The 15,457-nt window shown below is 33.3% G+C and overlaps 1 protein-coding gene across 1 annotated transcript; it reads left to right on the top strand.

Moving 5' to 3' along the window:
* Positions 1–5,285: 5,285 nt before the first annotated feature.
* LOC145051282 (uncharacterized) lies at positions 5,286–15,218 on the top strand. The gene is made up of 7 exons (XM_078999350.1): positions 5,286–5,428; positions 5,525–5,654; positions 12,064–12,221; positions 12,318–12,390; positions 13,202–13,396; positions 13,747–13,840; positions 14,217–15,218. The coding sequence occupies exons 1-7, from the start codon at positions 5,397–5,399 to the stop codon at positions 14,975–14,977; spliced, it is 1,443 nt and encodes a 480-aa protein (XP_078855476.1). The 5' UTR covers positions 5,286–5,396; the 3' UTR covers positions 14,978–15,218.
* Positions 15,219–15,457: the final 239 nt, after the last annotated feature.

Raw genomic sequence — 15,457 nt, 5'->3', positions numbered from 1 at the left:
AGCTTAGTAAGTTGTAGTAAATTGTAAGTTTTGTGTAGAAAAGTTCGTCTGTTCCTCCAGAAAATCCTATATTTCCTAATTTGATGAAAGTTAAGTAAAAATGACTCTACAATTGTTTCTATGAGTACTAAATGGATACAAGTTATATAGAACTAAGAGTAAACAAACAATCGATTGTGTGTATCTGCCCTAAGCCTACAACCAAACAAGGATAAGGTCTTTTAGGTTCTCCCAACCTATTGAGTTAGCCACTGATAAGGTCAATGACTTAATATGGCTATTCCACCATGTCAGGGCTCTGTTGGAGAAGGTGCAGGCAGCAAAGTAGGAAATATAGAATTTTCTGGGGGAATAGGAAAACTTTTCTAAACAAAACTTACAATTTACTACAACTTACTAAGCTTTCTACAACTTACTTACATCACTAAAATCTTATGAACTCACCATCTTAATTGTTAGTCAACTCTTTCAAAATAACTTGTATTCTCAGGACACTAGTAGACAGGTACTTGCACTGGGAATTCAGAAGATGGAGCAGTATAGCTTCAAGTCTTGTTTTGATTATTTACATATGTATTCTATGTTTCAAACGTCAAACGTCATAGTAGTTTAATACTTCGAATAAACATTTCGCTTATAACAAATAGCTACATTCCGAACTTAAGATCATTAAATTATAAATGATTCAATGGTCAGTCTCAAATATCTTCTATTCGTTCTATTGGCCCTTTATGACCCAATATCATGATTATTGGGCCCAATATAATCACACATATTTATTGGGCTTCCGGTGACCCAATTACCTGCCTAATTGACCCTCAATGACTTTTACAGGCTATTGGGCCTTAGTGGCCCATTTGCATTGCTAGTATGGTCCAAATCAATTAGATGCATAATGGGCTAACGTGTCCGTCGAATACTCGACAGCCTATAATAACATACATGATTAGTGGGCCTCTGTTGCCCTCTTCTCTTTGTCTGTTAGGGTTACCTTTTATTCAAGTAAACATAAATCAGGTTGTTAAACACAGTTATTCAATTTCAGTTGGATTTAGTGGGAAGTAACGGGTGACACCAATAAGTGTCGGTCGTAGTCTGTAGTTATAACCAGAGTCTCCTGGAGGGAGAGCGAGAGTTTCTGTATAGATCTATACGGGGGTGACTCCCCCACACCTGAGTTGTTCGCTACAGTTAGACTCGGCCAGTCTAGGGTGAGAAAATATTGATCAAAACCAGCATTTAGAAAAATGCCGAGACAGGCGAATTAGTCATTATTATGCATGGTTATAACGACTCACGTAGAGATCCATTACCATATAAGTAATCATGGCAAATCATATTCATTTTTCGTGATGATACAATAATACAAAACTATCATACTATTTATATCGGAAAACATCGGGTTTTCCGGGGGAACAACATTATTCACTCCTACATACAACAACTATAATACAATAATCAATTTTAAATAATAATCACTTTCACTTGTTGAAATCACATACATATGCACTTATGGGATCATCACATCTTTTTCGCAAACAGTTTTTGTACAGAAGATATCAAATTTTCTGGGTTTTACAAACAATACAAACTAGTTTTATATGAAACATGCTTATGAACTCACCAACATTATATATCTTGACGTTTTCAAAACAACTTGTCTTCTCAGGTAATAGATAAGCTGAAGAAAATTACCTGGTGTGTTAGGATGTTATGTTTTGTGACTCTCAAACAATTTATGCTATGGATATGTAATATTTAGACAATGTACTTGATGTGAACAATGACAGTTGTATTATGTAATGTTGGTGATGTATGTTTTTGTTCATGTATATTCATTGTAATGGTATTCAATTGATAGTCACACGAGCCCTCGGACGTTTTCACCGTCTGGTTCGGGGGTGTGACAACATGATGGCTTATGTGGTGGGTTAGGACATGGAGGTGATGGGGTCGAGGATCCACCACCTCCAGGAGGCTTTGGTCGTGGACAACATGAATAGGATGGTATGTCTGATTATGATATATTAATTAGCTATTCTTATTCATTTATTATAAACTAGCGTGACTAATATTTTTAATTGTATTTTTTCAGCTAAGCTACCCAAGAAAAAGATGTCTATCTAAAAACATCCAACTATCAAAGTTGATACAGGCAAACAAGGGAAAGCCCATGGAATTCGATTTCGACAGGGAGCTCACATTTTCCCTCTCGGGAAACGTGGTAATTGGTTTACCCATGATATTGGGAGGTATATGTGGGAGAACATCCCTTTAGCATATCTGATTGGGACAATGTTTGCCCCGCTTTAAGGAATGCCATATTTGTGCATCTCAAGGTAACATGGATAATATTTTAAGTATAGTTGTGACTGGTGTTTTATTAACTAACATTTTTCTATTTGTAGAGAAAGTTTGATTTGGATAAGGTTAATTTAGATCCCCAGCGTACTCAGTTATTGCAGAGCATTGAAGCGACTCCAAAAAAAATTTAGAGAGGCCGGAAAAGTAAAGCGCATACTTATTTTTAGATTGTCGAAGGGCTTGAAGATATCCCAGCGGTATTATCCACCCCCTCCCTGAGGGTATGTCACATGAAAATTGGGTGCACGCAGTCGAACATTTTCAAACGCCCGAATTTGTAAAGTGTTTAGCAGCAAACAAAGGAGTACGAGCATACCAACAAGTTGTAAACATATGGGGATCATGTTCATATAGCAATGTCTGTTTCAAAGAAGTAATTTATGATATATTTAACTATTTATTTAAAGTATAATTAATCTAATTTTTAATAGTAAATAGAACATCAGTAGACTCGAATCATTTCGTACGACTAATAACGATCGTCAATGGGTATTTAGTAGTCCTATAGTCGAGCAATAATATGAAAGTAGCTAATTTGTATTTTTATATAACTGTTTACATATATATATATATATATATATATATATATATATATATATATATATATATATATATATATATATATATATATGCGATAATATTGAAAATACAAAATGCTTTGCTTCAAGAGATCAATCAACAAACTCAAACTTCTTCTAAAGCAAGTAGTCTAACGTTAGAGGATATAAAAATTTGTTTTGAAAGAATATTGGGTGTTTGATGCCATCATTAGAGGCATTGGGCGTAAACCTTCTATGTTTGTGTTTATGTATGATCAAGAGCAAACACGGGCACAACCACCACCACAATCACATGTAATTGTTAGTTTAATTGTATTTGGAAAATACAATGATATAATGGAAAAATGAAAATAAAAGTAGGATGCTATAATCATCATGACCTTAATGTGTAAAGTAGAATGCTATAATGATATGTTGGTAATTGTTAGTTTTGTATAGTGCAATGCTACAATGGAAAAATGAAAAAAGTACAATGCTATAATGTATATGCAATATTGTGTACGATGTAGTTTGGTTATAGTTTGATGTGTTGGTATTTTTTTAGTTTGGTAATTGTTAGTTTAGCATAATATAATGCTATAATGGAAAAATGAAAAAGTACGATGTTATCATGTATATGCAATATTGTGTAGGATGTAGTTTACTTATAGTTTGATATATTGGTATATTGTAGTTTCGTAATTGTTAGTTTAGTATAGTACAATGCTATAATGGAAAAATGAAAAAATTGCAACGATATAATGTATATGCAATATTATGTATGTTGTATGTTTAAGTGTATTTGGAAAGTAGAATGATATAATGATATGTTGGTAATTGTTAGTTTAATATAGTACAATACTATAATGGAAAAATGAAAAAAAGTACAATGTTAACATATATGCAATAATGGAAAAAAGTACAATGATATCGTGTAGGAAACATGTTTAACTATATTTGGAAAGTACAATGCTATAATGGAAAAATTAAAAAAGAAGGTAGGATGCTATAATGATCATGGCCTTAATTTGTAAAGTAGAATGCTATTATGATATGTTGGTAATATATTTTGTTTTCTTTATAGTTGGAAATGCTACAAACAATATTAAAAGACCCGACCTGTAGTACGACACTGGAATAATGGTTTCGATAGTTGCTGCCATGAATTAAAACAAAGGGAACGAGGGGAATGACGAGGATGAGTAGCTATTTTTTTTAGGATTTATGAAATTCTTTGTGTTTGGGTTAGTATTTAGACTAGTATTTTGGATATATATTGCACTATGTTTGGATGAGTTTTTTAGACCGGATGTTTGGATTAATATTTTGGATCGGATACTGTATATATTATTAAGTTGTTAATGTTTTGAACTATTTTTTTGCAAAATAATGTTTTGTAGCAGTTTTTGTATTTTTTTTATATTGTTTTTTTCCGATTTTAATGTTAAATACTAAAAAAAAGGAAAATACAATTAGCGGCGACGGACATGTATTAGTGGCAACGGGGCTTTAGCGTGGACGGCATTAACGGCCACGTAAAACAATAACGATGACATATTAACCATTGACAGCGAGGCAACAACGAGGACCTGTTAGTGGCCATGCATCACCGCAAAAACCATTAGAGGTGACATACCTGACTTTTAACGGTGATGTCTGTTACCGCTAATACTCGCATTTCTTGTATATATATATATATATATATATATATATATATATATATATATATATATATATAGAGAGAGAGAGAGAGAGAGAGAGAGAGAGAGAGTTTTTTTTATTTTTACTTAGTTTAAATCAATAAATTAATATAAAAAATAAAAAAATTATAAAAGCTATAATCGTCTTTTTATTTGTATAGAGACCAAAATGAGTAAAGGATCCACAATTAAACCACCTGTTACCAAACATTAGCAAAACCATATATTTTTTACTACCATGTATTTTTGTATTAAAAGAAAAAGCAACTTTAATCACAAATATTCGTCCAATAGCTTTCTGCAATTTATTATCTAGATTTTAGATACATTTAGGGTGGTTGGAAAAAGAATCCGGAGTTAAATAACCAAAACACCGAACTAAAGCGTTTTCTTATAAACTTTAAATTTTTATAAATAAAAGTTTGTCATCATAATTAAATAATACTAAAAGTGGATGACAACGATAGACTATAAAATACACAGATTCGTTTTGGTCCTGGAAAACATGAAACCTTTGACAGAGCAGAAGGCAAAACATCAAGGTTGAAACTTATACAAGAAAGTTAAACGTTTTAAGACCTGATGTTCATTTGTTTCCCAACCCTTGCCCCATGAGAACACGTGTTTTCGGGTTTCTCCTTTCATTTCCATCAATTAAAAACTCGCGACAGCGTTTAGACCTAGCCTTATACATGTTGTGTTGTTGGGATAAGCCATGACTATTTAAAAAGTATAGTACATCGTTTCAGGGCTTTCATCCTTGAGTGTTATTCCGATAAGCTATCTATATATCATGAGACGTTTTACTAACTCTGTTCTGGATAGGTATGATTTTCTTCACTTCCAAGTTCCATCCAGTCGCTGTTGATTTTCTAATCATATTCGGGCATACCCATGTTTACTAGCTTTTATTTTTTTCAGCAACACAATTAACGGAGCAGCCTCGAATACAAAATGGTTATGTGACAGTCCAATACATTCTGATGTAGAAGCCAAGCTGAGGTGCCTCTTGGTTGAATTAGGGAATGCTGATAGAATACTTGGAATCCAGGTGCATACCACTGCTCCAATATAGTTATTTTACTAGTTGTATATGACAGGCTGTAATACTCCAAATTTCAAAATACAATAGACGATCAATAAGTTCCAAAATCTTCTAGATCAGTTGAAGTTTTTAATATTGTCTTAACTATCGTGGAATCCGTAAAATAAAACAAGGTATAAGTATAATCCTTGCAGTGTTATATTTCTTTGGAAGTCTTTCGGCGTCATGATTAAACCTTCCCTTTGCAATTTCCATTTCCATTTCCCCAGCCATTTGCTATATGGTTTCCTAGGCCACACACAATTATAGTTTGAATTATGTAAACCAAGGATGTTATGAGTTTGTGGTTTTCATACATATAGACGTAGAAGCCTATAAGTTTATAGTTTTATCATGCATTTCTAATTCTAAAGTTACTCTATTACGTTTCAACTCAAGACACAACTTAAGGAATATTTCAAATATCTAGAGAAAAAACCAATGATTTGTTTCCCTTTCCACTTGGCACAACCTGTCGTTATTCTCAAGCATTTATATATCCAACAAAATAGTAAAATGTCAAATCGTATCCATTCCGGTCATAATACATCCGTCATATGTCTAACTATCAACTACCCCATTAGTAGCCACTAAAGGTGTCATCTCGGATAGTAACAAACTAGATAAACAAGTCCGAACACTTTTCATGCAACAACGTTTATCACAAAGTATATTTGAATCATTAATTAATTAAAACTTTATAAATAGCTTATTATTGCATGATAGATATTTTCATGCAAGTAGTTACATAATGCACATGAAAACTCACCTCGTACTTGATAAACTTAACCGAAGCTTATTATGCTACCCCCAGCATATATTCCACCAACATGTTTTCCTAAGGGAATCGTCTTACGTGTTCATGATGTTTATTTCGATTAATTTTATGTTAAAACCCATAATTTGCTCCGGTTAAAAGCAGTTACACCTTGTTAAAATACTTAGTCAATGATATAGGAACTTAATTTAGTTTCACTATCTCATCAACGTAAAACTTAGCTAAGTCCACAATGCATTAAACTTATTAGAGTTTAATGGATTGACACATCATCATTTTACTTACTATACAACTATACATTAATTTTCCTATAAAGCATTGAACTCATTAGAGTTCAATTGAATATATATTTAATAGTTAAAAGGTTTTCTTTTTCCCATTGAAGAGTTCAATGATCACTGAACTCCATATCCATTGAATGCCAACATGACATCCCACAATGGTAGAGCTTAATCCATTGAATGTCAATTAGACATGTCACCTCATTCAACTATCCCATTAAACTATGCATTGTGGATGCTCTGACCTTCATACACAATATACCTCTTTAATTGGAAAGAAGTTGGTCGATTTTGGTGATAGTGAAACAAAAGAGTTATGATGAAATTTTGATGATAGTGGATATACTAACTAAATCGACCAGCTTCTTGAAAATTAAAGGGACATAAGTGCTAGGAAGGCATAAGTGATCTTCATAATCGGATATCACAATAACTTGTAGCACACTAAATTTTAAAATATAATAGATAATCAACCATTTCCAAAATCTCTCACAATCAACTAAAATTCCTAATATTGTCGTAACTATAGTTAAAACAATAAATTAAAACAAGGTACTTGGAATGTTACATCTCTCTAGAACTCTTTCGTAATCTTCAATATTAAGACTTACCCTTTCCATTTACACTAACACTCGTTATATTGTTTCCTGTACATTTAAAATTTTCATTAGGTATCCATATGCATCTTTCTGAGATCATGTTTTTCATATATGCAAATGCTTACCGGATTGAATAAAAGAGTTTTATCATTCATTGCTTATTCAAAGCATTATGAGTGTAATTTTCAAATGAAGACACAATTTAAGGGCATATTTTAGATATCCTAAGAAGGACCCAATTGTTGGTCCGTTATATATATATATATATATATATATATATATATATATATATATATATATATATATATATATATATATATATATATATATATATATATATATATATATATATATATATATACTAGTTTATAACCCGTGGGAATCACGGTTATAAAATTAATCAAACTTTTATAATAAAAATTCAAAATTATTAATAAGTTATTTTAAATAAATTATTAATTTAAGAGATATTTTTTATTAGTTATGTGAAATTATAATCATTGATTCAAATAAATATATAAAATTAATTTTTAATATATATTAGATATTTTTTATTTGTGAATTAATGAAAACAATAATTTAAAATTTAAAATATAAAATTTAAAATACAATCACATTAATGAGGAAGTTTAATAAATTTAAAATGGAAAACTAATAGATTGACAAGTGGAAACACATTAATTAAAATGTCTAATATGATGACACATGGCAAAAGAGCTACTCTTTTATTAGTATATATATATATAATCGGGACGGGGCGGGTTGGGACGAGGATAACCACTCCCTGCCCCGAACCCGATAAAAACCTGATAAAGACCCGTTAGCCGACCCAAAATGATCGGGTTTCGGATTTCCCCATCGGGTTCAGGTAGGATTGGTTCGTTCATTTTGATTTTGAATGCCCAATGTGAAGATTAAAAAAATGTCCCAAAAATTTGGATTAGCAACGTATTAGCTCGATCATTTCAGGTAGGATTAGTTCGATCACATATAATATGTATATTTTCATTCGACGACATAAATTGGAGTTAGTAAGTGGTACCGACCTTGTACATTTTTCTACCAACTAATGCAAAAATTACTAGTTTAGGGCTTAGGAAAGATAAACTAATGACACACTTATGTTTCAAAAGTTGCTAGTCGTAGGGCCATATGTGTAAATATCAGTTTTAATTCCCAAAAAAAAAATAAACTAACAACTGATCAAAAGTGTTGTAAAAACTAAAGACACACTTGTGTTTCAAAATTGATTAGTCGTAGGGCCATATGTGTAAAGACAACCCCCCCCCCCCCCCAAATCCCATAATACACTGGCGAGTGCCATTTTACGTAAAATTGTCCAAGATATGGAAGTGCAGCTCGACATGATGAATTGACGGAAAGCGGTTTTTCATTGCTTACGTACACCACATGCTCAAGATTTTCTTATAGCTATCCCTATAGATGGGCTAGGCCAACATATGTCTCATGTGAAGTATCGTACTATCCTCAAATATCTACTCATGATCCCAATATTCCCAACCGACAAGATATGTCACAAAGCATGTTTGGACTCTTTTGGAGCGTATTCAGTTCGTTGTAAAGAACTATCAAGGTTCAAATACAGGTACGATATGGTTAGGGATGTTTTGTTTGACATTTTTAAGCATGTTGGGGTTACCGCCATGAAAGAGACACATGTGAATTTCTTGACTGACGCGGCAGAAGGAAGGTCAACCCTAAGATCGGCTGACATTTAGATTTTTGGATGGGTCAGTTGGAGGGAATCACGCATGTGTGGACCTATCCCCTCTCGTAGGCTTGAGGGTTGGGGGTTTCACGACGAGATAGACTACTTTTAAAGCTGCTATAAGCAAAGTCACCAAACAAGAGAAATCATGCATAGAAAATCAACATGCTTTCATACCATTTGCATTTGATACGTTTGGTTCCTCATGCCGGATGCGGTGAAGTTTCTTAATAGAGTAAAATGGATCATGCATATCAATGTTATATATCCTAGATCTATAGATGTAGTCTTCAAAAGAATTAGATTACCATACAAAAAGGTTTAGCGGCACAACTTGTTGCACATTTGCAATCTCACTCGTTGTACGATGATAAGTAATATATATTAATAAAAATGAAGTACTATTCTTTTTTAAAATACTCCTATTATTAGGAGTAAAGTTTACATTGATATTTTAAAAAACAAAAACTAAGTAAAATCACTAATATTTCATCATTTCACCTATTTTTGGTTCCAACAAACGTATATTATCGAATCAAAACCACAATACACATGATCTAATGTTATTTGTACAACTAATTTGGACTTAAATCAGGAGAGCATGCCTTAACTGTCTACACAGCTCCGAAAATCTTCAAGTACTTATTACTCCAATTTCCCCATAGATCGCATTTCCAGTGAGCATTCTACACATTTCTTGAGTTCATTATATTATTAAAGGTTACACACATTATGTCCCCACTCAATCTACATAGTAATCAAGTGTGACAATTTTGAATGTTAACACCCTTAATTTCCTCCTAATTATACTTAATTAATTTACTTAGTTACTGACATAGTAACTTTTATATATATATATATATATATATATATATATATATATATATATATATAGTGTGTGATTTAAATAATATTTATTTATTTATTTGTGTTATCGCACTAGTAGTTTAAACAAAGATGTTGTATTATTTATCTCACCTTCAAACGATAATAATGGCCGATTTATTCTTATCATGCAAAATAACTCTAGAAGAAAGGTGTTTAACACTCTAGATAAACCATGTCGAACGTTTCCCAGGACCCATCTTATTGAAGTTAGATCCCAGAATCCCAATGGAATATTTTGATATGACAGGTCTTTAAACCATGGCTTACATATACGAATCTAAACATCATCCGTTGTTGGGTTGCAACAAAACAAGTTAAGTACTTCAAACAAATATCGAAACAAACTATGGTGAACTTATAGAATTAAGACTTCAAAAAAAATATAAGTCAAAGGAACACAACATTTAACGTGGTTCGGTCAAGGAAACCTACGTCCACGGGCGAACGAGAGAGAGAGAGAGAGAGAGAGAGAGAGAGAGAGAATATTTTATTAACTTTCAGGAACTATTACAAGGACTCAAAACTGTATCTTACTTTGAAATCTCACAGAAATCTAGCAATTTTACAATGATGGAATATGAGCCTATTTATAGGCAAGCATGGAAAAACCTAATTATGATGGGCCAGGCCTATCCATAATTAGCCCATGAAGAGGTTGCCTTAAATCATCTGCGAGCATCTTCCATGAGCATCATCCGCGAGTATCTTCCATGAGCATCATCACGAGCAACTTCCATGAGCGACGCCATGTGAGCAACATCATGTGAGCAACTTCCATGTGCAACATCGAGGGAGCAACTTCCATGAGCAACATCGCGTTAGCAACTTATATTAGCAACATCACATGAGAAACTTCCACGAGCAACATGTTTCTCCAAGTTGCTCCAAGGTGCCCCAAACTCCCTTTTAGATGATCCGTTCCTTTGGCACGTTATCCATTCCTTTGTCAGATGATTCGATGCATTCTCAGATGATATGTTCCTTTAGCACATGCTTTATGAACCCTAAGTGCTCCATTGATTTCAAAGTCTTCCGTTGAACTCAAAATGCTCCATCCAAGTGTTCCACTTGATTCTAAGCGCACCATGTTGGAAAAGACTTCATACCCTAATGGTTGCTAGGTTCAAGTAGGATTGTGCGAAGACTAAAAGTAGGTCCCAAAAACTTATATTAGCACGGATTAGCAACCGATTGAGAGTAATTAACGGCAGATTATTGACTGATTAATATTTCGGTCCCATTTACGACATACGTTGTACGGTGACACACCTGACACGTCATCAACTCCGACCCTCGTTCCCAGTATTGTTAGGGTTAAAAAACCCTAGAAATATGTCTATTCGGTTGAGTTTAGTCCATGTATAATTATTTTATATTAATATTACTTGTGTTGTGTTTCATGTGCATTCAATTACATATGTTTTAAACACATTAATACCCTTTGTCCTTAAAACCAAATATGGTAAATATTAAATATTATGCTAACAATCATCATCTAAAATATCCCTATAAAACACTTAGTGGAACAGTGTATAAGTGGTTTGTCATATTAGTTGTATTGCCCTTGGCACATGTTCGCTAGACCGAAATGAGGGACAAAAATTGCAATTTTTTCCTATCCGTGAGATAGAGATTAGCTTTCAATCTCGCATTTTGCAAATGATGTTAAAGAGCTCCATATCCTCATACTGAAAATAACATTAGAAGACTTGTTCAAGTGGAAAGATTCATTTACTTTATTACTTGTACCATTTTTGGCATTCATTTGACTTGGACAAATGTGGGATGATTATTGCAACTTTCTGCCCCATCGAGAAAAGTGGGACATGACTTGACTGTGTCAAAGAGCTTAGTGTACTCGTTATATATTTTCATCATCGAAAATAACCATAGAAATTTCTCTTGCTCGTTGCTCCAACTTTATCCCTATAACTATAATTAATACCCTTTAATCGTTCATACTGGCAACGTTACTTTGTAGATTGAGGCATGCTATTAAAAACCTAGCTTGAATTAGTATTTTTTTACATGTCATTAATAACATCAATGTACATGAGCTATACATTTTGTAATCACTCAAAATCTGGTTTATGTTTCTTAGGTTTGTGCCTACAAAGACGGGCAAGTGATCATTGATACTACAGCTGGAGTGCTGGGAAAAGACAACCCTCGTCCAGTTCAACCTGATTCCTTATTTCCTGCTTTCTCAGTAACTAAGGGTGTCACAGCAGGAATGATACATTGGCTGGCTGATAAAGGGTATCTTCGTCTTTTATATTTTTAACATTAATAAAGGAAGTTATCTGGCATAATGTCAATCAAGGAAATAAAAGCAAATATGTATTTTCATTTTAGGAAACTAAACCTTGATGAAAATGTCGCAAACATTTGGCCAGAGTTTGGTACAAATGGGAAGGATCAGATAAAGGTTCTCCTCGTTCAATTGTTTTCCGTCCTTATTCTTAATGTTATCGTTACTTACCTGATTTCACTAGAGAAAACATTATTAAAAGACTCTCACGACATAAAAAAGGTTTGTTTGGAGTGGTATCTTTTTAGAAACACACTATAGTTATAGTCTCAACAACCATAACGTGGGAGTTTTAATTCCATAGTTGATTGGCTCCTTATGGTATACTCTATGTCGTCCATATAATGGGCCATTGTGTATCCTAAACTCTAAATCCCAAACTGTGGATTCGGAAGGTTGGTGTTGGCCAATTAGGGTTGTCGAAAGAATAACCTATTTGTAGAAAAAAAAGGAGAAACAATTTAGTGTGATATCTTAGGACAATCTCTTTATTTGGTAGCATTCTGTTGTATATTTTCTTTATTAAGTGTGAGACCCATGTATTACATGGGTTTAATTAAAAAAAATATGAAATTTTAACAATTTGAAAAGTTTGAATTTATAAGAAAAATAAGAAAAATTTTGAATTATTAAAATTAATGAAGCTTTAATGTATTGAATATATTACATATATAAACCCTTTCTAATAAATAGTTACATATATATTACCTTACATATTAAATCTGGAATTTTAATTTAATAAAATGAAAAATACAATAAAATGACAAGTGGAAAATAAAAAATTTAAAAATTCTAGAAAATGTCATGTATCCGAATGAAAGAGAAGAAAACATGTGACAAAAAACTTTCATTTATTATAGTAGATAAGGTTTTAATTGTATATCCATATTCAAAGGGACCATCACCTTTCCTTTCCTTTCTCTTGTAGGTTCATCATATACTAAATCATACATCTGGTTTGCACAACGCTCTTGCTGACAATACTAGAAATGATCCTACATTATTTTGTGATTGGGATGAGTGTGTAAAACGCATTGCGAAGGTTGCACCAGAAACCGAACCTGGCCGTGATCAATTATATCATTATCTCTCGTATGGTTGGCTATGTGGTGCAATAATTGAGGTAAGATAACATGCATCATCTATGTTTAGGGCTATTTTTATTGATGAGGATGAACAAAACCTTTACGTGTTCTACACCGACAAAAGATTTAGACACAGTCCATGTCCTACCTTGTTCCATCTTTTTGTGTAGGAAAAAGAATACATTTTATCCTATTGAGATTGGTCCTGGTCTCCATCTAATGCACATGAAATGAAGTACAACCTATCCTTCGATCTTCTGTCTTGAGTAACAAATAGGCCATTGGTGCCTTTTGTGTTATGCATGACATGAAACATGAATGGAATAACAACATATTTTCATGTGTTCATTCATTTCGGTCATCTATATATGCGTTCTTGAATGTGCAGCGTGCATCCGGAAAGAAGTTTCAAGATGTTCTTGAGGAAGCTTTTGTTCACCCACTAAACGTGGAAGGCGAATTTTATATAGGGATTCCTTCTGGTGAGATTCATGAAAAACTCAATGAAGAAAGGCTTTGTACATTTGTTTATATTACTTTAGCCATTTAAACTATTTTACGTAGGAATTATTATACCATTATATTTTTGACCATATAAATAATAAGCTTTTCATAGTGGCCCTTAAAATTGTAACTTCCTTGATCAGAGTTTCATCATGATATTGATTTAGACACTAATTTAAGCTGTTTTTTTTTATGATTATCAGGTAACAGGGCAATGCATGATTTTTTTTTACTTTAAAAAATTAATAAATTAATCATGATTAGTTTATTCTTAGAGTAGAACATTTTTTTTGTACGTCTTGTCCTGCCTCATATATAGTTCATAAGAAGTTTATGATTTTATATGAAATTCAGGTGTGGAATCTCGTCTGGCAAATCTTACGTACGATAGAAATGAATTCCATACGTTTTCAGATCTAATCGCAAAGTGTAAGTACAGGACTGCCATACCTTCCTCATTCTTGCCTCACATACTTGAAAACCTCATTTCCATAGCAGACAAGCTCAATGTCCGCCGTGCTATATTACCAGCCTCTAACGGACACTTCTCGGCCCGTGCATTAGCCCGCTACTATGCCGCCCTTGTGGACGGTGGTACGGTCCCTCCTCGCCATTCCTCCTCCCTCCCACCACTTGGAAGCCACCCTCACCACCCCACGTTCCCCTCCAAGAACCAGAAAGATGAAAGTACTGACACCTGCTTCACAAATCCTAAACCCGATCATTTCATCCGAATCCCCGAAACAGACGCCAAAGGTGATGAAGTCGAGACTAAAATCTTTAGCAACCCAAAATCAAAACTTCATGATGCGTTCTTGGGAAACGGAAAATATAAGGATTTAATCTTACCGAAAGGAAAATTTGGACTTGGGTTTAGGAAGGTTTGCACGATGGATGCATGTTCGACGATTGGGTTTGGTCACGCAGGGTTGGGTGGGTGCATGGCATACTGTGACATTAATAACAGGTTTTCTATTGCGGTGACTCTAAACAAGTTGTCTTTCGGGGATTTGACCGGAGAGATAATCCGGTTTGTTTGCTTGGAACTTGATCTTCCTGTACCGAAAGATTATGGGAGATCTTGTAAGTTCATGGAGAAACCGGTGTTCAATTAAAGGTGCTTTGATGGAAACAAACGTGCTCATAGTATTCGAGGGAAACTTTACTACTTTAGTATTCATGTCTTTTTATAGCAATTTTGAGTAAACTGGTTTTAAGGAAGTATACAATTGTTGTGTATAGCGATCTTCTCTTCACTCATTTGCGCATTAAATGTATTTTTGTTCTTGTCGTGATTAATATGATTTCAAAGCCGAAAAGTTATATATTGTGGTTGCACAGTAGTTAAAAAGAAAATACACTTCATGTATTCTATTTTATTCTTGTTCTTGTCGTGATTAATATGTGACAGTAAGATGAATCGAATGAATTGTAACATCAGAAGATATCTATAAATAGATACAAAAGATACAATAAAGTAATGAAGAAATAAGAGAAATACAACAATAGCCCCTACACATATTAATTACTAGAAGGTGATGAGTCCTTATGTTAATATGATTTCAAAGCCGAAAAGTTATATATTGTGGTTGCAC

Source organism: Lactuca serriola, chromosome 5 (genome assembly GCF_051521515.1).
Source record: "Lactuca serriola cultivar US96UC23 chromosome 5, Lser_US96UC23_V15, whole genome shotgun sequence".
NCBI lineage: Eukaryota > Viridiplantae > Streptophyta > Magnoliopsida > Asterales > Asteraceae > Lactuca > Lactuca serriola.
The sequence above is the reverse complement of the archived record's forward strand: the minus strand, read 5'-3'. Positions and strand labels throughout refer to the sequence as shown.

Coding starts and splice junctions, on each gene's coding strand:
- LOC145051282 (XM_078999350.1), top strand. CDS start 5,397: ATGAGACGTTTTACTAACTCTGTTCTGGATAG. Junction 5,655..12,063: donor ATAGAATACTTGGAATCCAG/GTGCATACCACT, acceptor TATGTTTCTTAG/GTTTGTGCCTACAAAGACGG. Junction 12,391..13,201: donor ATGGGAAGGATCAGATAAAG/GTTCTCCTCGTT, acceptor TTTCTCTTGTAG/GTTCATCATATACTAAATCA.